General features: G+C 48.0%; 1 protein-coding gene across 1 annotated transcript; it reads right to left on the bottom strand.

Annotated features, from left to right (window-relative positions):
- Window positions 1-4,287: 4,287 nt before the first annotated feature.
- rabif (RAB interacting factor) lies at window positions 4,288-21,639 on the bottom strand. Its single transcript, XM_038820566.1, has 2 exons — window positions 21,433-21,639; window positions 4,288-4,872 (listed from the first exon to the last, which is right to left on the bottom strand). The coding sequence occupies exons 1-2, from the start codon at window positions 21,601-21,603 to the stop codon at window positions 4,624-4,626; spliced, it is 420 nt and encodes a 139-aa protein (XP_038676494.1). The 5' UTR covers window positions 21,604-21,639; the 3' UTR covers window positions 4,288-4,623.
- Between the last annotated feature and the right edge of the window lie 1,110 nt (window positions 21,640-22,749).

Below are 22,749 nucleotides of genomic sequence, written 5' to 3' on the forward strand. Positions count from 1 at the left end.
GGGTGATCTATAAGCATGGAGAAGGCCAGCAGAATGCTTGCACAGCAGGTTAGAAAGAGGGAGGCAACAAGGGAGATAGGGAAAGTAAAGGATGGAGATGGGAACCTGGTTGGTAATTCAGTAGGGGTGAATAAGGCGTTTAGGGATTTCTACTTCAGGCTGTACAGGTCGGAACCCACTACGGGGCCGGAAGGGATGAGACACTTCTTGGAGGGGCTGAATTTCCTAAAGGACAGGGAGTGGGTAGAAGGGCTGGGGGCCCCCAATCGGGCTGGAGGAGATAGTGGAGGGCTTGAAGGCTATGCAGGCGGGTAAGGCCCCGGGTCCGGACAGGTACCCAATGGAGTTTTATAAAAAGTTGTCTGGGATATTGGGGCCGGTGTTGGTGAGGATTTGAATGAGGCAAGGGAAAGAGGGATGCTGCCCCCGACAACATCACAGGCAACAATTTCGCTGATTCTTAAGTGGGACAAGAACCCGGAGCTATGTGGGTCCTAAAGGCCAATCTCCCTGTTGAATGTAGATGTCAAATTGCTGGCCAAAATCTTCTCCTCCAGGATTGAGGATTGTGTTCCGGACGTTATTGGGGAGGACCAGGCCTTGTTCAGGGCAGGCAGTTGGTGGCCAATGTAAGAAGGCTACTAAATGTGATCATGATGCCCCCAGAAGGTAGGGAGGTGGAGGTAGTGATCGCAATGGATGCAGAAAAGGCTTTTGTTCGGGTAGAATGGGGCTATCTGTGGGAGATACTGGGACTGTTCTGATTCAGGCAGGGCTTCATTGAGTGGGTCAGGTTACTGTACCAGGCTCCTATGGCAAGTGTACAGACGAATAGGATATCGGACTATTTTAGACTGCACCGGGAGACGAGACGAGACTCTCCCCACTGTTGTTTGCACTGGCTATAGAGCCGTTGGCAATTGCTCTGAGAGCCTCGTAGGGCTGGAGAGGACTGGTCCGGGGAGGGTGGAGCACAGGGTTTTGCTCTATGCAGATGACCTGCTTCTGTACGTTTCGGACCCAATAGAGGGGATGGAAGAAATCATGAGAACTCTCGGGGAATTGGGCCGGTTTTCAGGTTATAAGCTTAATATGGGAAAGAGTGAGATGTTTGTAGCCCAGGCGAGGGAAAAGGAGAGGTGGCTGCCGTTTAGTTTAGTAAAGGGAAGCTTTAAGTACCTAGGCATCTAAGTGGCACGGGAATGGCACCGGCTGCATAAATTGAATCTGGCCCGCCTGGTGAATCAAATGAAGAACAATTTTCGAAGATGGGTCGTGCTTCCGTTGTCTCTGGCTGGGAGAGTGCAAGCGGTGAAGATGACGGTCCTCCCGAGATTCATATTTGTATTTCAGTGTCTCCCCATCTTTATTCCGCGGTCCTATTTTAAGCGGGTCAACAGTGTGATCACAGGCTTCGCCTGGGCGGGCAAGACCCCAAGAGTCAGGAAGGTAATGCTTGAGCAGAGTCGGGGAGAGGGCGGGCTGGCGCTGCCAAATTTTAAGCAATGATTACTGGGCGGCTAATATAGCCATGATCAGGTGGTGGAGGGGTCAGGCTGGGTGCGGCTTCATGTAAGGGCACCAGTTTGGGGGCGTTGGTAACTGCACCTCTGCCGTTCCCACTGGCACGGTACTCCACCAGTCCAGTGGTGGTGGCGGCCCTGAGAGTTTGGGGCCAGTGGAGGCGGCATGTGGGAGCATCGGTTTGGGCCCCAATCTGTGATAATCACCGGTTTGCCCCGGGGAGTATGGACCAGTTATGGCGGAGAGCGGGGATTGCAAGGATGGGGGATATATTCATAGAGGGGAGCTTTTAGAGTATAAGGGCGTTGGAGGAAAAGTTTGGGTTGGCGAGGGGTAACAAATTCAGGTATCTGCAGGTGCGGGACTTCCTACGTAAACAGGTGTCAACCTTCCCGCTCCTACCGCTAAGGGGGATTCAGGACAGGGTAGTTTCCAGAGGGTGGGTAGGAGAAGGGAGCGTCTCGGACATTTATAAGGAGCTTATGGGGTCGGAGGAGGCGCAGACCGAGGAGCTGAAGCATAAGTGGGAGGAGGAGCTGGGAGGTGAGATAGAGGATGGTCTATGGGCAGACGCATTGAATCAAGTCAACACGTCTGCAACATGTGCCAGGCTCAGCCTGATACAATTTAAGGTTATTCACCGGGTTCACCTGACAGTGGCCCGGATGAGCAGATTCTTTGGGGTGGAGGACAGGTGCACAAAATGTGCGGGAGGACCGGCGAACCATGTCCACGTTTTGGTCATGCCCAAAGCTTAGGGGATTTTGGCAGGGGTTTGCAGACGTCATGTCCGCGATGTTAAAAACAAGGGTGGCACTGAGTCCAGAGGTGCCGATTTTTGGGGTGCCAGAAGGCACAGGAATCCAGGAGGAGAAAGAGGCAGACATTCTGGTCTTTGCTTCCTTGGTAGCCCAGATACGATTAGCATGGAAGGACGCAAAGTCCCCGACCTCGGAGACCTGGCTATCGGACATGGCCAGCTTTCTCTGTCTGGAGAAAATTAAGTTCACCTTGAGAGGTTCACTGTTAGGGTTCACCCGGAGGTGGCAACCATTCGTCGACTTCTTTGCAGGAAATTAATAGTCAGCAGACAGGGGGAGGGTGTAGTTTCGATTAGAGTAGAGGTTCAATGATGGTGGGACTTGTACGAGGTGTAAATGCTTTTGCACTATGTTTATGGTTTCATGTATATTGTTTATTATGCTGTTGTTACTGTACCAAAAATACATCAATAAAAAGTTTATGAAAACAACAATTTTCTTTGTTCTTTTTAGTTCAGACGGGCAGCATTGTATAGTGCAGACTTGGAGGGCCGAAGGGCCTGTACCTGCACTCTATTTTTCTTTGTTCATTTCCTTCTTTGCATCACCCATTCTATAGTATATGTGTCACATATAATTTTTAGCCAAGAAACTCCAGGTCAGGTTGTTCAACATTGTCATTAAGAAAATGGTATAAATAATACACTCAGGCAGAGTCATAATGATTTTGTGAAAGTGAAATTGTATTTGACAAATTTATTGTTCTTTCAGGATGTAACAAGCAGGATGGATAAAGGGTGACCAGTAGATGTAGAGTATTCGGACTTTCAAAAGGCCTTCAACCTTATTTATCCCTTTGGGGGATGTGGGTGTCACTGGCAAGGCCAGCATGTTGCCCATCCCTAATTGCCCCTTGAACTCAGTGTCTCACTAATCCATTTCAGAGGGCAGTTAAGATGCAACCATGTTGCTGTGGGTCTGGTAACGACAGCAGATTTCCTTCCCTGAAGGACATTAGTAAGCCCGATAGGTTTTTACAACCATCAACAGTTGCCCTGGTCACCATTACCAGATTTATTAATTGAATGTAAATTCCATGAGTGGCCATGCTGAGGTTTGAACTCATGTCTCCAGAGCATTAGCCTGCGTCTGGATTACTAACACAGTGATATTACCACGCCACCACCATCTCCTCCAAAATACATGATGTGGAGATGCCGGCGTTGGACTGGGATGAGCACAGTAAGAAGTTTTACAACACCAGGTTAAAGTCCAACATGTTTGTTTCAAACACTAGCTTTCAGAGCACTGCTCCTTCGAAAGCTAGTGTTTGAAACAAACATGTTGGACTTTAACCTGGTGTTGTAAGACTTCTTACTCCAAAATACAGACTGTGGGGCGCTACAGCGTAGTGGGAGTCCTTGTGCTTGAATCACAAGGGCTTGACATTAAGAGGGCAGATGAAACGTTAGCCTTTGCTGAAGGGAAATGAGCACAAAGATAGGGAAGTCTACATCCCTCAGTTCCCCTCCATAGCTTTCCCTCCCTGTGGGACAGCAGCTCTGCAGCCCTCCACCTCCCTGTGGGACAGCAGTGCTGCAGCCCTCCCCCTCCCTGTGGGACAGCAGTGGCGCAGCCCTCCCCCTCCCTGTGGGACAGCAGTGGTGCAGCCCTCCCCCTCCCTGTGGGGCAGCAGTGGTGCAGCCCTCCCCCTCCCTGTGGGACAGCAGTGGTGCAGCCCTTCCCCTCCCTGTGGGACAGCAGTGGTGCAGCCCCCCCCCCCCCCCCTCCCTCCCTGTGGGACAGTAGTGGTGCAGCCCTCCCCCTCCCTGTGGGACAGCAGTGGTGCAGCCCTTCCCCTCCCTGTGGGACAGCAGTGGTGCAGCCCCCCCCCCCCTCCCTGTGGGACAGTAGTGGTGCAGCCCTCCCCCTCCCTGTGGGACAGCAGTGGTGCAGCCCTTCCCCTCCCTGTGGGACAGCAGTGGTGCAGCACCCCCCCCCCCCCCCCCCCCCCTCCCTGTGGGACAGTAGTGGTAATCCCCTACTGATCTGATTGGCTCTGGTCACCCTTTAAAAAAAATATTTAATAAGCAAAAACATCTGGGCTGAATGATCAGCTTGTTAGAATATACACAATACTGGACTGGCGAGCTGCTGCTTACAAACTATGCCATAACTCACATCGATATTTGTCTGTAGTTGTCTGCTGGTGACAACGTGAGGCAGTCTGTGTCTGGTCCCCAGTAACAGGATGCAGGCAGCATGTGAACAGAGGGTGAACAACAGAGTCACGCCGTCAATGAATTGTCCTGGAATCCTGCTGCCTCCCGATTCTGATCTATTGATGCTGCACTCGATCCAAAGCCACATAAAAGCTCTTCTTGTCATCCAGGCAGTGCCAACCAATAGGCCCAATCTCACAGTCAGCACAAACAAGGTACTTGATATTGTTCACATTCTTGGTGAAGCCAACATTCTCAAAGGTGTACATGTCATCAACAAACCAGTGTTCCTGCAGCATGTCCCCTTTTACGGAGCTTTCCTCAGTTCCCAGTGCCACTCTCTGCCTCATGGATGGAAGAAAGAGCTGCAAAATAAATCCATTATCACAATTAAACTCACCCATTGACCACATAGTAGAATCAACCCCAGATCCACCTTGACGAGCGATAATTAGAATAGAATCCTGACAGTGCAGCAGGAGGTGTTCAGCCATCAAGTCTGCACCGACTCTCTGAAGGAGCACCCTGCCTAGCCCCATTTCCTGTCCTATCCCTGAAACCCCTCCTAGCCTGCATGTCTGTGGACACCATAGGGATATTTAGAATGGCCAATCCACCTAACCTGCACATCTTTGGACTGTGGGAGGAAGCCATGGCACCCGGAGGTCACGCCTGCAGACACGGGGAGAATGTGCAGACTCCACAAAGAGTCACCCAAGGCCAGAGTTGAACCAGGTCCCTGATGCTGTCAGGCAAGTGTGTTAACACTGTGCCACCCACAAAACAGAAATGTAATTAGGGGTGACACGGCAGCAGAGTGGTTAGCATTGCTGCCTCACGACGCCGAGGACCCGGGTTTGATCTCAGCCACATGTCACTGTCCGTGTGGAGTTTGCACATTCTCCCCGTGTCTGCGTGGGTCTCACCCCCCACAACGCAAAGATGTGCAGGGTAGGTGGATTGGCCACGCTAAATTGCCCCTTAATTGGAAAAAAATAATTGGGTACGCAAAATTAAATAAAAACATAAATGTAATTAGGTTGTTTTAGAGCAAAATGAAGAAAGAGATATGGTGCATGAGACAGTGTGTATGGGTTGTCTACCTGAATTTCCAGAAGGCATGCAATGAGATTCTTACAAAGATCATTCGCAAAAATCAATGCAAAGGAATTGGAGGTAAACTTGTGATGGGTTGTTAAATTGTTGAGAACTTGAGAGTGTAGGGGTCAACAGAATGTTTTTGGTGTGACCAGTGATGTCCATCCTCCAGGAAATCTGTACTGAGGCCTCAGCTTTTCACCATATATATCAATTAATTCAAGGGAAGAATAGAAAGCTGCATTTCAGTTTGCTGATGACACCAACTTGGGTGGCACAGTAAGTAAAGCAGAAAATTGCAAAGAGATACTGACAGTTTCAGTGGGCAAAACAGAGGTAGATGGGGTTCAATGTGGGGTGTGGGTGGTAATCCATTTTGGATCTAGGATAGATAGATCAGAGAATTTTCTCAATGCTGAACTGTGCAGGAGCAGAAATTGAAGAGTCTCCACATAAATCAGTGTAGACCAGTGAACAGCGAAAGAGATGTGCAATGAGGCAGGATTAATTAGTAATGTCATAGTAGAAGATCAATAAAGAAATAGCGATCATAGTACAATTGAATTTCACATTAAGTTTGAACATGACATATTCCAATTAAAAACAAAACTCTTAGTCTTAAATGAAGCCAGATATATAGGTATTATTGGAGAGCTGGCTGAGGTTGATTGAGTAAACAGACTAAAATATATGGTGGTAAATTAACAGTGGGAAATATTTAAAGAAAAGACAATTACATTCCATTAATTAACAAAAACTCAGCAAGATCGATCCATTAGTGGCTTACTTAGCAAGTCAAAGATAGTATTAAATTAAGGGGGTTTATAATTCTGCAAAGAATAGGAGCAAGTCTGACCATTGAAGTAGACTGGTCAGGAATAAAAACATATTGTCAGTGTGTTTACAAGTACATAAAAAGGAAGAGAGCAACTAAAGTAAACAATAGTCCCTTTGAAACCGAGGCAGGAAAAATCATGGGGAATGAGCAAATGGCAGAAACGCTAAAGACATATTTTGTGTGCGTCTTCACAGTAGAAGAGTACAGCAGAAGAGTAGAGGGTATTTTGGTGATAGTGACCACAACATGGTACAATTAAAGTTTGGTATGGACAAATAAATAGTAAGTTGCAAAAAAAGGTTTTGGATTGGGGGAAGAGTGGATTTTAGTAAAATAAAGCAGTATCTGACCACGGTAGACTGGAAAGAGTTACTTGTGGGGAAATCTAGAGAAGAGCAGTGGAGGGGCATTCAAAAACTAAATAGGGAGGGGACAGGCCCAACATGTTCCCTCTAGGGTAATGGGAAGGAGTAACAAGCCCAGAGATCCATGGATGACCAGAGACATTCAGGTTACGATGAGAAGAGGAGAGGCTTTTAGCAAGTACAAAGGCATTAGTAGAGTACAAAAAGTGCAGGATGAGCTTACAAAAGCAATTAGGAGAGCAAAGAGGGGATATGAGAAAGCTCTGGTTGGTAAAAGTAGATAAAATCCCAAGATATTCTATAAGTATATCAATGGAAAGAGGATAACCAGGGAAAGAGTAGGGGTCAAGGGGGAAATCTGTGGGCAGAACCAGAGGACATTAGTAGGGAGTTGAACAAATATTTCACATCGGTCTTCACCCAAGAGAATGAGGAAGTAGATCTGGAACTCGGGGAGAGAGACGGAGAGGTTCTTGAGCAAATTGTCATAAGAGTATGACAGGGTATTTGATAGAACTAAGTTTTGATACTAGAGGGATTTGTTGAAAGCCTGCAATCAAGAATCATGTTTTAATCAGGAAAGCTGCAGTTACCTTAGTGAAGGATACTGACTCCAAGAACAAAATCTCAGCAAGTTTCTGAACTGAGAAAATGCAGTCTTCAAAACTGAGAAGTGTGTGTATTGAGTCTGATTTGATCTTAGAAAGGTATACTAGAATGCTATTCCATAGAAACACCAGAGAACACACACACAGGTGCAAACTTGAATAAAATGAGGTATACTGCAACAAATTCCATTCAATCTGTACTGAAAACCTTATCAGCTAATTGACGGACATCTAGCTAGGAAAACCAAAGAGCCAATTAGAGACAAAGCAAGGGTTAACCCAAAGATAAGCATCTCCTGAAAAGAGCACAGCAAGTTAGCCTTTGTTCTGACTAGTTCTAACTATCTCTCTCTCTCTCTAAGCCTGTCCTTGACCTATGCTCCTTTACTCTGCTATGTGTTTTCTTCTTGAAATCACCTTCTAAGTATCTTCTAAGTTTATTACGTTTTGTACTGGCCAGTTGGCCGAATTGTTTTATCGAAGTATCAGAAATCGTGTATCGTCAGCTGCACTGCCTAACATTCAAGTCAAAAGTGAACTTTTACCATCGCATGGAATTGGTCCTTTTATTGCAAGAGAACACAAGGATTCATCAATATCAGGATTCCATCGGTATTGGAGGTGTTGTCAGACTTAAAAGTGGACAGATCTCCAGGTCAGGATGAATTGTGTCCCAGGCTACTGAGGGACGGGAGCGAGGAGGTTGCAGGGGCTCTGACCCAAATTTATAATTCCTCGCTGGCCATGGCAGATGTGCCAGAGGCCTGGAGAACAGCTAATGTGGTCCCACTATTTAAGCAAGGCTGCAGAGATAAGGCAGTGAACTAGACCGGTGAGTCTCACATCAGTGGTAGGGAAACTGAAGGAGAGAATCTATCTCAACTTGGAGAGGCAATGTTTGATCAGGAATAATCAGCATGGCTTTGTCAGAGGGAGGTCATGTCATGTCTAACAAATGTGATTGACCTTTTTGAGCATGTGACAAAGTGAGTAGATATGGGCAGTGCACTTGATGCAGTTTACATGGATTTCAGCAAAGCCTTTGACAAAGGTCCTGCATGGGAGACTTATAAAGAAGGCAAATGCACATGGGATAGAGGGCAACTTGATTAGGTGGACTCAAAATTGGCTTAGCTCGGGAGACAGAGATGACATAGGTGGCTTCTTTAGTGACCAGAAGCTAGTGTCCAGTGGCGTACCACGGGGGTCTGTGTTGGCTCCCCTATTGTTGGGTCATTTATGTAAACAACATAGATGACTCTGTGTGTGTGTGTGTGTGTGTGTGTGTTTGGGGGGTGGGGGGGTGGGGGGGGGGTTAGGATCAATAAATTTGCAGTTGACACAAGGATTGGCCAGGTGGTTGCTGTGAGGTTGAATGGCTTGGATTGCAAGAATAAATATGTGCGCAGAAAAGTGGCTGATGGAATTAAACCGGAAAGTGGGAGGTGATAACACTTTGGAAGGAGTAATTTGACAAGGGAGTATTCAATGAATGGCCTGACGCTGGGAACAAAGAAAAGTACAGCACAGGAACAGGCCCTTCGGCCCTCCAAGCCCGTGCCGACCATGTTGCCTGACTAAACTACAATCTTCGACACTTCCTGGGTCCGTATCCCTCTATTCCCATCCTATTCATGTATTTGTCAAGATGCCCCTAAAATGTCACTATCGTCCCTGCTTCCACCACCTCCTCCGGCAGCGAGTTCCAGGCACCCACTACCTTCTGTGTAAAAAACTTGCCTCGTACATCTACTCTAAACCTTGCCCCTCGCACCTTAAACCTATGCCCCCTAGTAATTTACCCCTCTACCCTGGGGAAAAGCCTCTGACGATCCACTTTGTCTATACCCCTCGTAATTTTGTAGACCTCTATCAGGTAGCCCCTCAACCTCCGTCGTTCCAGTGAGAACAAACCAAGTTTATTCAACCGCTCCTCATAGCTAATGCCCTCCATACCAGGCACATCCTGGTAAATCTCTTCTGCACTCTCTCGAAAGCCTCCACATCCTTCTGGTAGTGTGGCAAACCCGAATTGAACACTATACTCCAAGTGTGGCCTAACTAAGGTTCTATACAGCTGCAACATGACTTGCCAATTCTCATACTCAATGCCCCGGCCAATGAAGGCAAGCATGCCGTATGCCTTCTCGACTACCTTCTCCACCTGTGTTGCCCCTTTCAGTGACCTGTGGACCTGTACACCTAGATCTCTCTGACTTTCAATACTCTTTAGATTCTACCATTCACTTCCAAGAAGTTCCAAGGTACTAGGAATGTTGGCATGTTTGTTCATAGATCTCTGAATGCAGCAGGACAGATTAATAGGGTGGTGAAAAGGCATATAGGACATTTGTCTTTATCAATTGAGGCATTGATTACAAACGCAGGGAGGGCATATTGGAGTTGTGGAGTACATTGGTGAGGCCGCAGCTGGATACTGTGCGCAACTCTGGTTGCCACATTATAGGAAGAATATAATTGCACTGGAGGGAGTGCAAAGATGAACCAGGATGTTGCCTGGGATGGAACATTTAAGTTATGAAGAGGTTGGATGGGTTGGGGTTGTTTTCTCTGGAGCAGAGAAGACTGAGGGTTAACCTGATTGAGGTTGACAAGATTATGAGGGATATGGACAAAGAGTGCCTGCCCCCTTAGCTGAAGGGTCAGTTACGAGAGGACACAAGTTAAAGCTGAGGGGCAGGAGATTTAGGGAGAATGACAAAAACCCCCCCCTTTTTTTTTTTAAAACAGGACAGAATGCACTGCCTGAGAGGGTGGTAGAGGCAGGTTACCTCACACCCTTTAAAAAGTGCCTTGGCATGTCATAACATTCAAAGCCATGTGTTGACAAATGGGATTAGGTCGGCAGCTCAGGTGTCTTTCATGTATCAGTGCAGACTAGATGGGCCGAATGGCCTCTGCTGTACTGTATTATTCTTTATTTTCTCCGCGATTCTGTGGCGATAGAAATCTGACAAATCCCCAGGAACTCATGCCCTACATCTGAGGGTTCCAAAAGAGAAAATGGATAAATGGATTTCACATTTTTGAAAATGCACTAATTTCTGGAAGTTTGGAAATCAGCAAAAAGCATAGTGTTACAGCTCAGAAAGAGGCCATTCGGCCCATCATGTCAACACTATAATTCATTCACCTGAGGAAAGAGCTGCGCTCCGAAAGCTAGTGATTCGAAACAAACCTTTTGGACTTTAACCTGGTGTTGTCAGACTTCTTACAGTGCCCACTCCAGTCCAGTCATCGCTGAGAGTTTGGCTCAAGTTAGAATCAGAGCTTGATGGGAAATGGAATGTCAAGTTTGTGCAAAATGTGTACGTGCATTTTTAAATGAATCGCTTCTGTGAGAAGGCGTTATCATGGCCTTGGCTGTCTGGAAAGCCTGTGAACTATCCGTGGGAGTCTAACTGTTTGTGAGTACTTCACTCCTCAGGACTTTCGATAAAGAATAGCTATACTATGAAACTTGTGAACTAACTGTATTACTAATGATGGGAAGAAATGATTACATGAAGGAGGGGTTTAATGAGCTAATTGTATGACTAATGATTGAAAGGCTTGAGGGGTTTTGTAATAATATATAGTCAACTGTAACGAAGAAAAAATTGCTTTTTCACTTGCTGTAACTCAGTTACACTTGTGCAGCAGCCCCGCGGTAAATAAAAGGTTCTTTGAAGTTATCTGGTGTTCGACTGATAACTACCTCCGGACTGAAAATTTTGAATTATCATCGCCGCATAATTATTCAAGAAAGCAGGGAGAAAGAAAACAGGGAACTACAGACCAGTTAACGTGACATCAGTCATCACAAAGGTGCTGGAATCTATGATTTGATTTGAACAAGTAAACACTGCTTCACAAAAGGGAAGTTGGTTTTGACAAATTTATTATTTGAGGATGTAACTTGTAGGGAACCAGCAGATGTAGAATACGTGATTTTCCAAAAGGCACGTGCTACACAAGAGTTTAACACAAGATAAGAACTTTTGGCGTTGTTGGAGGGGGAGATAATAGATAAGGATTGGTTAAAGGATAGGAAGCAGTGATTGGGATAAATGGGGCAGTTTCAAGCTGGTAGTTTGATACTGGTGGAATGTTACAAGGATCAATTTTGGCATCCCAGCTATATAAAATGTGTATTAATGACTCAAAGAGACAGAGCAATATATTGAAGTGTGCTGATGATGCAATGTGGGAATGCAAGTTGTGAGGAGGACACCGAGGTACAGAAAGCTTAAGTGAGATGGCAGATGGATCATAATGCCAGGAAATGAGTTTATTCACTTTGGTAATAAAAATAGAAAAGCAGAGTATGTTTCAAAGGTGTAAGTGCTCAGGGACACTCGGCCAAGAAACAAAACAGGAATGCAGGTACAGCATTCTTTAATCACTCCCAGTGAGCCAGCGGACAGAGCCAGAGAGAGACACATCGAAAAGTGAGTTTGGAAGCTGGGAATTCGAGGCTGGGTGGGGAGGAGGTGCCTTTTAACCCATAATTTGTTACACTCAAACTTCCAGTGAGTGGCCTTGCCCTGCGACAGGTGACAAGCACATCATATCAGGGGAGGAGCTGAACAGGAGAAATTCGGAGTGCAGTCTGAGAAGGTAAGTGGCTCTCTATAAATCAGGTGACCAGTGTCCTAAACCCTTTCATTCTGAAGCTCACCAGAGTCGATTCTGAGCTCCATTTTGTACGGTAAGAGTTTTGTTGTTTTTTTCTCTTCTCACACTTACAAGAGGGTAGCAAGCCAGCAGGTAAGTGATTGGCTGGTGACTGCTAAGTAGTTTTTCCTTTCATTTTTCTCTTGGCATTGGAGTTGTTGTTCTAAGTTAACTTGAGGGTTAAGACATGGCGGGAGATCCCAGACCTGTGTCATGCTCCTCGTGTGCAATGTGCGAGTTCAGGGACACGTCTACTACCCCTGGGTCCTTCACGTGCAAGAAGTGTGTCCAGCTACAGCTCCTGTTAGACCGCTTGATGGCTCTGGAGCTGCAGATGGACTGACATTGGAGCATCCACGATGCGGAGGAAGTCGTGGATAGCACGTTTAGCGAGTTGGTCACACTGCAAATAAGAGTACTGAGGGAGATATGAAATGGGTGATCAACAGGCAGAGGAAGAATAGGAAGGCAATGCAGAGATCCCCTGCAGTCATCTCCCTCCAAAATAGGTAAACCGTTTTGGATACTGTGGCAGGGTGGTGGGAACCAATGCAGGAAATCAGGCGGTAGTAAAGAGGGGACAGAAACAAAAACTTATGAGGAGAAAAGTTGACAGCAGAGAAACAGATTAAACTGCCGAGTATGGTAAGGGGGTGAGAACCAGAGCAGTAGGTCAGCGGGAGAAATAACTAGGAGAAAGCTCTAGACTAAGGCCGGTAAGATTAAGAGGAAGAGCAGGCAGGGAGTGGCTGGTCAACACAGAGAGGCTGGTAGGCTGAGGTAATTTGTTTCAATGCGAGGAGTATTTCAGGTAAGACCGATAAACTTAGAGTATGTGGAATTATGATGTTGTTGCTGTTACAGAAACTTGGTTGAAAGAGGGACATGGGCGGCATGGTGGCGCAGTGGTTAGCACTGCTGCCTGTAGCACTGAGGACCCAGGTTCGATCCCGGCTCCGGGTTACTGTCTGTCTGGAATTTGTACATTCTCCCCGTGTCTGCGTGGGTTTCACCCCCACAACCCAAATATGTGCAGGTTGGGTGGATTGGTCAAACTAAATTGCCCCTTAATTGGAAAAAATTATTGGGCACTCTAAACTACAAAAAAGAGGGACAGGATTGGCAACTAAACATTCCAAGATTTAAATGCTTCAGGAAGAATAGAGGGGGATGCAAAAAGGGTGGGGGAGGTGCATTATTGGTTAAGGAGAATATCACGGGATTCATGGGCAGCAGAATGGTTAGCACAGCTGCTTCACAGCTCCAGGGTCCCAGGTTCCATTCCCAGCTTGGGTCAGTCTGCACATTCTCCCCGTGTCTGCGTGAATTTCCTCCGGGTGCTTCGGTTTCCTCCTAGTCCAAAGATGTGCAGGTTAGGTGGATTGGCCATGATAAATTGCCCTTGGTGTCCAAAAACAAGGTTAAATGGGGTTATTGGGATCGGGTGGAGGCGCGGGCTTAAGTAGGATGCTCTTTCCAAGAGTCAGTGCAGACTCCTTCTGCACTGTAAATTCTATTCTATGATCACAGCTGTGCTGAGGGCGGACACCTTGGAGGGTTCAGGCAGCGAGGCAATATGGGTAGAGCTCAGGATTAGGAAGGGTGCTGTCACAATGTTGCCGGTTTATTACAGACCCCCTAACAGCCAGCAGGAGATAGAGGAGCAGATATGAAGAAAGATCTTGGAAAGGTGCATAAACATTAGGGTTGTCATGGTGGGTGATTCCCTATATTGACTGGGACACACTGACTGCTGGAGGCATGGATGGAGCAGAATTTGTAAGGAGCGTCCAGGAGGGTTTCTTGAAACAATTTATAAATAGCCTGTCAGGGAAGGACACAAGTGAAATGTGGAACTTGTTCAAGGATCAGGTACTGCGTGTCTTTGATATGTATGTCCCTGTCAGGCAGGGAAGAGATGGTCGAGTGAGGGAACCATGGTTGACAAGAGAGGTTGAATGTCTTGTTAAGAGGAAGAAGGAGACTTATGTAAGGCTGAAGAAACAAGGTTCAGACAGTGCGCTGGAGGGATACAAGATAGCCAGGAGGGAACTGAAGAAAGGGATTAGGAGAGCTAAGAGAGGGCATGAAAAATCTTTGGCGGGTAGGATCAAGGAAAACCCCAAGGCCTTTTACACATACGTGAGAAATATGAGAATGACTAGAGTGAGAGTAGGTCCGATTCAGGACAGTAGCGGGAGATTGTGTATTGAGTCTGAAGAGATAGGAGAGGTCTTGAACAAGTATTTTTCTTCAGTATTTACAAATGAGAGGGGCCATATTGTTGGAGAGGACAGCGTGAAGCAGACTGATAAGCTTGAGGAGATACTTGTCAGGAAGGAAGATGTGTTGCGCGTTTTGAAAAACTTGAGGATAGACAAGTCCCCCGGGCCTGACGGGATATATCCAAGGATTCTATGGGAAGCAAGAAATGAAATTGCAGAGCCGTTGGCAATGATCTTTTCGTCCTCGCTGTCAACAGGGGTGGTACCAGAGGATTGGAGAGTGGCGAATGTCGTGCCCCTGTTCAAAAAAGGGAATAGGGATAACCCTGGGAATTACAGGCCAGTTAGTCTTACTTCAGTGGTAGGCAAAGTAATGGAAAGGGTACTGAGGGATAGGATTTCTGAGCATCTGGAAAGGCATTGCTTGATTAGGGATAGTCAGCACGGATTTGTGAGGGGTAGGTCTTGCCTTACAAGTCTTACTGAATTCTTTGAGGAGGTGACCAAGCATGTGGATGAAGGTAAAGCAGTGGATGTAGTGTACATGGATTTTAGTAAGGCATTTGATAAGGTTCCCCATGGTAGGCTTATGCAGAAAGTAAGGAGGCATGGGATAGTGGGAAATTTGGCCAGTTGGATAACAAACTGGCTAACCGATAGAAGACAGAGAGTTGTGGTGGATGGCAAATATTCAGCCTGGAGCCCAGTTATCAGTGGCGTACCGCAGGGATCAGTTCTGGGTCCTCTGCTGTTTGTGATTTTCATTAACGACTTGGATGAGGGAGTTGAAGGGTGGGTCAGTAAATTTGCAGATGATACGAAGATTGGTGGAGTTGTGGATAGTGAGGAGGGCTGTTGTCGGCTGCAAAGAGACATAGATAGAATGCAGAGCTGGGCTGAGAAGTGGCAGATGGAGTTTAACCCTGACAAGTGTGAGGTTGTCCATTTTGGAAGGACAAATATGAATGCGGAATACAGGGTTAATGGTAGGGTTCTTGGCAATGTGGAGGAGCAGAGAGATCTTGGGGTCTATGTTCATTGTTCTTTGAAAGTTGCCACTCAAGTGGATAGAGCTGTGAAGAAGGCCTATGGTGTGCTAGCGTTCATTAGCAGAGGGATTGAATTTAAGAGCCGTGAGGTGATGATGCAGCTGTACAAAACCTTGGTCAGGCCACATTTGGAGTACTGTGTGCAGTTCTGGTCACCTCATTTTAGGAAGGATGTGGAAGCTTTGGAAAAGGTGCAAAGGAGATTTACCAGGATGTTGCCTGGAATGGAGAGTAGGTCATACGAGGAAAGATTGAGGGTGCTAGGCCTTTTCTCATTAGAACGGAGAAGGATGAGGGGCGACTTGATAGAGGTTTATAAGATGATCAGGGGAATAGATAGAGTAGACAGTCAGAGACTTTTTCCCCGGGTGGAACACACCATTACAAGGGGACATAAATTTAAGATAAATGGTGGAAGATATAGAGGGGATGTCAGAGGTAGGTTCTTTACCCAGAGAGTAGTGGGGGCATGGAATGCACTGCCTGTGGTAGTAGTTGAGTCGGAAAATTTATGGACCTTCAAGCGGCTATTGGATAGGTACTTGGATTAGGGTAGAATAAGGGAGTGTAGGTTAACTTCTTAAGGGCAGCACGGTAGCATTGTGGATAGCACAATTGCTTCACAGCTCCAGGGTCCCAAGTTCGATTTCGACTTGGGTCACTGTCTGTGTGGAGTCTGCACATCCTCCCCGTGACTGCGTGGGTTTCCTCCGGGTACTCCGGTTTCCTCCCACAGTCCTAAGATGTGCGGGTTGGGTGGATTGGCCATGACAAATTGTCCAAAATTCTATGATTAACCTAGGACAAAAGTTCGGCGCAACATCGTGGGCCGAAGGGCCTGTTCTGTGCTGTATTTCTCTATAACTCAGGAAGGGGCCATATTAGACCCGGTGCGGGGAAATGAGCCCGGCCAGATGATTGAAGGTTCAGTAGATCATTTCGGGATCAGCGATCATAATTCTGTAAGTTTTAAGCTGCTACTGGAAAAGGACAAGAGTGGTCCTCAGGTGGAGATTGGGGGAAAGCTAATTACAACAGCATTAGGCAGGATCTGGACAGTGTTGGCTGGGTGAGGCTGTTTGAGGAAAAATCAATATTCGGCATGTGGGAGGATTTCAAATGTCAGTTCATTAGAATTCAGGATCAGCATGTACCTGTAAGGACAAAAGATAAGGGTGGCAAGTATAGGGAACCCTGGATATCGAAGGATATTATGAATCTTGTCAAAAAGAAAAAGCATCCGTACGGTTGAAACGCCTCGGACAGATGAAGCCCTTGAAGAATAGAAAGCAAGTAGGAAGGAACGCAAGGTAGGAGTTCGGAAGGCTAAAACAGGTGGGGGAATTGCATTATTGGTTAAGGAGAATCTCACAGCTGTGCTGAGGGCAGACACTTTGGAGGGTTCAGGCAGCGAGGTAATATGGGTAGAGCTCAGGAATAGGAAGTGTGCTGTCACAATGTTGGGGGTTTACTACTAATAGCCAGCTGGAGATAGAGGAGCAGATCTTGGAAAGATGCATAAACAATAGGGCTGTCGTGGTCATTGGCAAACAGGATTAAGGAAAACCCTCAGGCATTTTATACATATGTAAAGAGCAAGAAGGTAGGCAGAGGAATTGTTGGTCCAATCAAGGAGGGAATCTATGTATGGAACCAGAGGAAATGGGAGAGATACTAAATTAATACTTTGCCTCAGTATTGACCAAGGAGAAGGACTTGGGTGTGTAGATATTCTGAGTCATGTTGATATTAATAAAGAGGAAGTGTTGGGCATCTTAAAAAGCATTGAAGACCATAAGTCCCCAGGGCCTGATGGGATCTATCCCAGAATACTGAGGGAGGCAAGGGAGGAAATTGCTGGGGCCTTGACAGTAATCTTTGTAACCTCATTGGCTACAGGTGAAGTTCCAGAGAACTGGAGAGTAGCCAATGTTGTTCCATTGTTTATGAAGGGCAGCAGGGAAAATCCAGGAAATTATAGGTTGGTGAGTCTTACATCAGTGGTAGGGAAATTATTGGAAAAGATTCTTAGAGATAGGATTGACTCACATTTGAAACAAATGGACATTGTCAGCATGGTTATGTGAAGGGGAGGTCATGCCTCACTTATTTGATCGAGTTTTCGAGGAAGTAACAAAGACGATAGATGAGATAAAGGCAGTAGATGTCGTACACATGGACTTCAGTAAAGCCTTCGACAAGGTACCGGCATGCAGGAATTACACAATAAACAGTAGAACTCTTGCAAGTACTGACAGGCAGAGAGATCTGGGCGTGCATATTCACCGATCACTGAAAGTGGCAACGCATGTGGTCAAGAAGGCATAAGGCATGCTGGCCTTCATCGGTCGGGGCATAAAATATAAAAATTGGCAATCATGCTGCAGCTGTACAGGCCTTAATTAGGCCTCATTTGGAATTAGTATGTACAATTCTGGTCGCCACACCAGAAGGACGTGGATGCTTTGGAGAGGGTACAGAAGTGGTTTTCTCGGACGTTGCCTGGTATGGTGAGCATGAGAGGCGACCTGATAGAGGTCTACAAGATTATGAGTGGCATGGACAGAGTGGATAGTCAGATGCTCTTTCCTAGGGTAGGAGAGTCAAGTACTAGGGTACATAGGTTTGAAGTGCATGAGGTAAAGTTGAGAACAGATGTGCGAGGCAAGTTTTTTTTTACACAAAGGGTGGTAAATATATGGAACGCGCTGCCTGGGGAGCGGGTGGGAGCAGGTACGATGGTGACATTTAAGGGACATCTAGACAAATATATGAATAGGTTGGGAATGGAAGGATGCGGACTCTAAGTGCAGACGGTTTTAGTTTAGGCAGGTACCATGGTCGGCGCAGGCTTGGAGGGCTGAAGGGTCTGTTCTTTGTTCAAACAATTACATTGTCTGTTAGCCTTTATTGCAAGGTGATTGCAACATAAGAATAAAGAAGATTTATGTCAACTGTATGGGGTTTTGGTGAGATGACACCTGGAAAACTATTTGCAATTTTGGCCTCCATATTTAAGGAAGTATATAGTTGGTGGTGATAAAGGGAAGGTTCACTAAATTGGCCCCCGAGATCTGAGGGCTGTCCTATGATGAGGCGGAATAAGTTTAGAAGATTGAGAGTGGATCGCATTGAAACATACAGGCGCTGAGTAATTGTTTCCCCTGGCTGGGGAATCTAAAACATGGGCACAATATTAGGATAATATTTCAGACTGAAAGGAGGGGTAATTTCTTCACTCAAGGGTTGTGAATCATAGAATCATAGGACAGTGCAGAAGGAGGCAATTAGAGTCTGCACCGACCCTCGGAAAGAGGACCCTACCTAGGTCAACTATGCCTGGGCCACATACTCAATTTGGGCTTTATGCCTGGGCCGCATACTCAATTCGGGCTTTATACCTGGGGTGCAGATTAAATTCGGGCTTTATGCCTGGGGTGCAGATTAAATTTGGGCTTTATACCTGGGGTGCAGAACTAAATTCGGGCTTTATACCTGGACCGCAGAACTAAATTCGGGCTTTATGCCTGGACAGGCTGTTGGGAGTCGAAACCCTAGATTAGCCAGGATCATATTGAATGGCAAAGCAGGCTCAACTTGTATGATTTTCTCCTGTTTCTATTTATTATGTTCTTAAAACTATTGGATTTCAGGGTGGAGACAGGGGGTAGGGGGCAGATACAAAGTGGTGAAAGCTACGTTAGTTATATAGAGACAAGGAGAGGATGCTGGAAAACCTCAGCAAGTCTGGCAGCACCTGTCAGGAGCAGAGTTAATGTTTCGAGCCCACTTGGCTCCTCTTAAGAACTGAACAGATGGGAAATATGTTGAACATAAAACTGTAGCTGGGAGAGATTGCAATGAAATGTAGCAAACTTAAGATCAAAGAAACCAATGGCCTGATGTGGAATGGAGTCCGCCTTGCTTGCATTGAGATAACACATTTGGGATATTCTAAAAAATGGAGTTTAAGATGGAGAATGCTCAGTCTAAAGCTGCTAAACTCAAGTGTTGAGTCCTGTAACATGACCAACCAGAAGATGAGATGCTGCTCCTCCAGTTTGCATTGAGCTTCATTGGAGCATTGCAGCACGCCAAGGACAGACATCTGGGCATGAGAACAAGGTGCTGAATTAAAATGGCAAGAGACAGGAAGATTGGGGTCACACTTTCAGAATGAGTGACGGTGTTCCGTAGAGCGGTCATCCAGTCTGTTTACTCTCCCCAATATAGATAGCCACATTGATAATAATAATCTTTATTAGTGTCACAAGTAGGCTTACATTAACACTGCAATGAAGTTACTGTGAAAAGCCCCTAGTCGCCACACACCAGCGCCTGTTCGGATACACGGAGGGAGAATTCAGAATACCCAGTTCACCTAACAGCACGTCTTGCAGGACTTGTGCGAGGAAACCAGAGCACCTGGAGGAAACACATGGGAGAACGTGCAGACTCCGCACAGACAATGACCCGAGCTGTTAATCGAACATTGGTCCCTGGCACTGTGAAACAACAGTGCTATCCACTGTGCTACCGCGCCACCCAGAGCAAGGTAGAGTAAACCAAACTGAAATATTGTTTCATCTGAAAGGACTGTTGGGTGCCTCTGACATTTAAGAGGGAGGAGGTAAAGGAGGTGTTGCACCTTCTGTGATTGAAAGAGATGGTGCCGCTGGAAGGGGAGTTGGGTGTGATGGAGCAGTGGACCTGGGTGTGATGGAGCAGTGGACCAGGGTATCACAGAGGGAGTGGTCCCTGTACAAATCTGATAGGGGATGTTTCATGGTAGCATCATGCTGGAGCTGGCAGAAAATGATGCTCTGAATGCTGGTCGGGGTGGATGACCATTGAATATAAAGTCTGTCACAGGAAATGAAGACAGAGGTCAAGGAAGGTAAGACGTATCAGAGATGGGCCAAGTGAAGAAAACCCAATGCCCCATTGCTGGCAATAATCATTGCACAAGCCCCTGCAACCCACCTCCCCTTCAAACCACCCCTAACCTCTCCCCCTTCTCCCAAAGCCCTCCTCGCATCAAAAAGCTCTCCTCAACCATCACCCACCTCTCCCACACCCCAGTCATGTCCTCCTCCCCAACCTGCTACCCCCCTCCACACCCCCCCCAACCACCCCCCCACCCCAATCCCACCCCCCAAACCCACCCCCACCCCCCCACCCCCAATCCCACCCCACCCCCACTCCCACCCCCCCACCCCAATCCCACTCCCACTCCCCCACCCCAATCCCACCCCCCCACACCCCCACCCCAATCCCACCCCAATCCCACCCCCCCACCCCCACCCCAATCCCACACCCCCACCCCAATCCCACCCCCCCACCCCCACCCCAATCCCACCCCCCCCACCCCCACCCCCACCCCCCCACCCCCACCCCCACCCCCCCCACCCCCACCCCCACCCCCCCACCCCACCCCCCCACCCCAATCCCACCCCACCCCAATCCCACCCCCCACCCCAACCCAATCCCACCCCCCACCCCAACCCACCCCCCACCCCACCCCCACACCCCAATCCCCACACCCACCCTCCACCCCAATCCCCACGCCCACCCTCCACCCCAATCCCCACACCCACCCTCCACCCCAATCCCACCCCCCAATCCCACCCCCACCCCCACCCACCCCCCCCCACCCCAATCCCCACCCCCCACCCACCCCAATCCCCACCCCCCCCACCCCAATCCCCACCCCCCCCCCCCACCCTCCACCCCAATCCCCACCCCCCACCCCCCCCACCCCAATCCCCACCCCCCCACCCCCCCACATTCCACCCCCCCCACAACCCCCCCCACATTCCACCCCCCCCACCCACCCACCCCCACCCCCCACTCCCCAATCCCACCCCCACCCCCCCCCACATTCCACCCCCCCCACAACCCCCCCCCACATTCCACCCCCACCCACCCACCCACCCCCACATTCCACCCACCCACCCCCACCCCACCCCCACATTCCACCCACCCCACCCCCTCACTCCACCCACCCCACCCCACCCCACCCCCTCACCCTTGTCATGTCCTCCTCACCGAACTGCCACCCTCACCTCTCTCCGCCGGTACCGCGCTGTCCCCGGGCTCAGCACCCGGGAGCCGCACCGCTCGCACAGAACCGCCTTCCCGTTGGTGCCAGCGGCGCTGACTAGGCCGGAGGTGCGGGGCCCGAGCCGGGCCTCAGGCTGCTCGGCCTCGGCCGCCGCTCCGCTTCCCTGCTCCATGGCGGCTCCGCACCGGGACCCGAAAACACACAACTTCCGCATCCGGTTCCGTCACCTGGCGGCAAGCCCGACCCCCAGCGGCCAAGCTCGGAATCACAGCCCGGCCATTCGGCCGCTGCTCCGGAGCTTTGTCCTGTCACTCAGACCAACTCAGCAACTCCGTTAAATACCCTCGCAAGTCAAAATCCTCCAAACCTGACAGGAAAACTGGAAACGATTTTGTGAGGTGCAACCTGGCGGCAGCCACTTGTCCCTCCAATGCCCCCTCCACGTGTCCCTCCACTTGTCCCCCCCACTGCCCCCTTCACTGTCCCTCCACTTGTCCCTCCACTATCCGTTCCACTGCCCCCTTGTCATGAAGTGCAGACATACACATAATTATATTCAGGCAGGCACAGACAAGCAGCTAATGGACACAGAGAACACTAAGGGTTTGCACTGAGTGCTGAGCTTGTGGCATTTGAGTGCTACAGTGAGAGTTTGGTGACTGAGGGAGTATAAGGGTTCATTTTTATTTAAAGTCTAGTATTTATTTTATTTAGTTAATTAACTTAAAAGTTGCTGTTTGGTCTATAAGAGGGTGAATTTTGAATCAGCTTTAAACAAGGTTCTACTTGGACTTACTTGCAGCTGGAGCTTGTTAATTAGTTAATTGCATTAGGCCAGTTTTCAGAAGCTAGAGTCACAGTATAAATAGGAGCTAGTTACAGTGCAGACTTTGTTTGCACTGAGTGCTGAGCTTGTGGCATTTGAGTGCTACAGTGAGAGTTTGGTGACTGAGGGAGTGCTGAGCTTGTGGCATTTGAGTGCTACAGTGAGAGTTTGGTGACTGAGGGAGTGCTGAGCTTGTGGCATTTGAGTGCTACAGTGAGAGTTTGGTGACTGAGGGAGTGCTGAGCTTGTGGCATTTGAGTGCTACAGTGAGAGTTTGGTGACTGAGGGAGTGCTGAGCTTGTGGCATTTGAGTGCTACAGTGAGAGTTTGGTGACTGAGGGAGTTAGGTGAGGAGGGAGTACGGTGTTCCTTACATTTCATTTCCTATATTTATCAAAGAGCGTGAAGGGAGCCAGGAGTTTAGAGTACAGCTGACTGGAAGTAGAGTCGGAGGGCGGAGGTCCAGTTGGTCCACGGGGCAGCTAATTTTGT

The sequence above is a fragment of the Scyliorhinus canicula genome, chromosome 15, assembly GCF_902713615.1.
Source record: "Scyliorhinus canicula chromosome 15, sScyCan1.1, whole genome shotgun sequence".
NCBI lineage: Eukaryota > Metazoa > Chordata > Chondrichthyes > Carcharhiniformes > Scyliorhinidae > Scyliorhinus > Scyliorhinus canicula.

Coding starts and splice junctions, on each gene's coding strand:
- rabif (XM_038820566.1), bottom strand. CDS start 21,603: ATGGAGCAGGGAAGCGGAGCGGCGGCCGAGGCCGAGCAGCCTGAGGCC. Junction 4,873..21,432: donor CGCGGTACCGGCGGAGAGAG/GTGAGGGTGGCA, acceptor TTTATTTTGCAG/CTCTTTCTTCCATCCATGAG.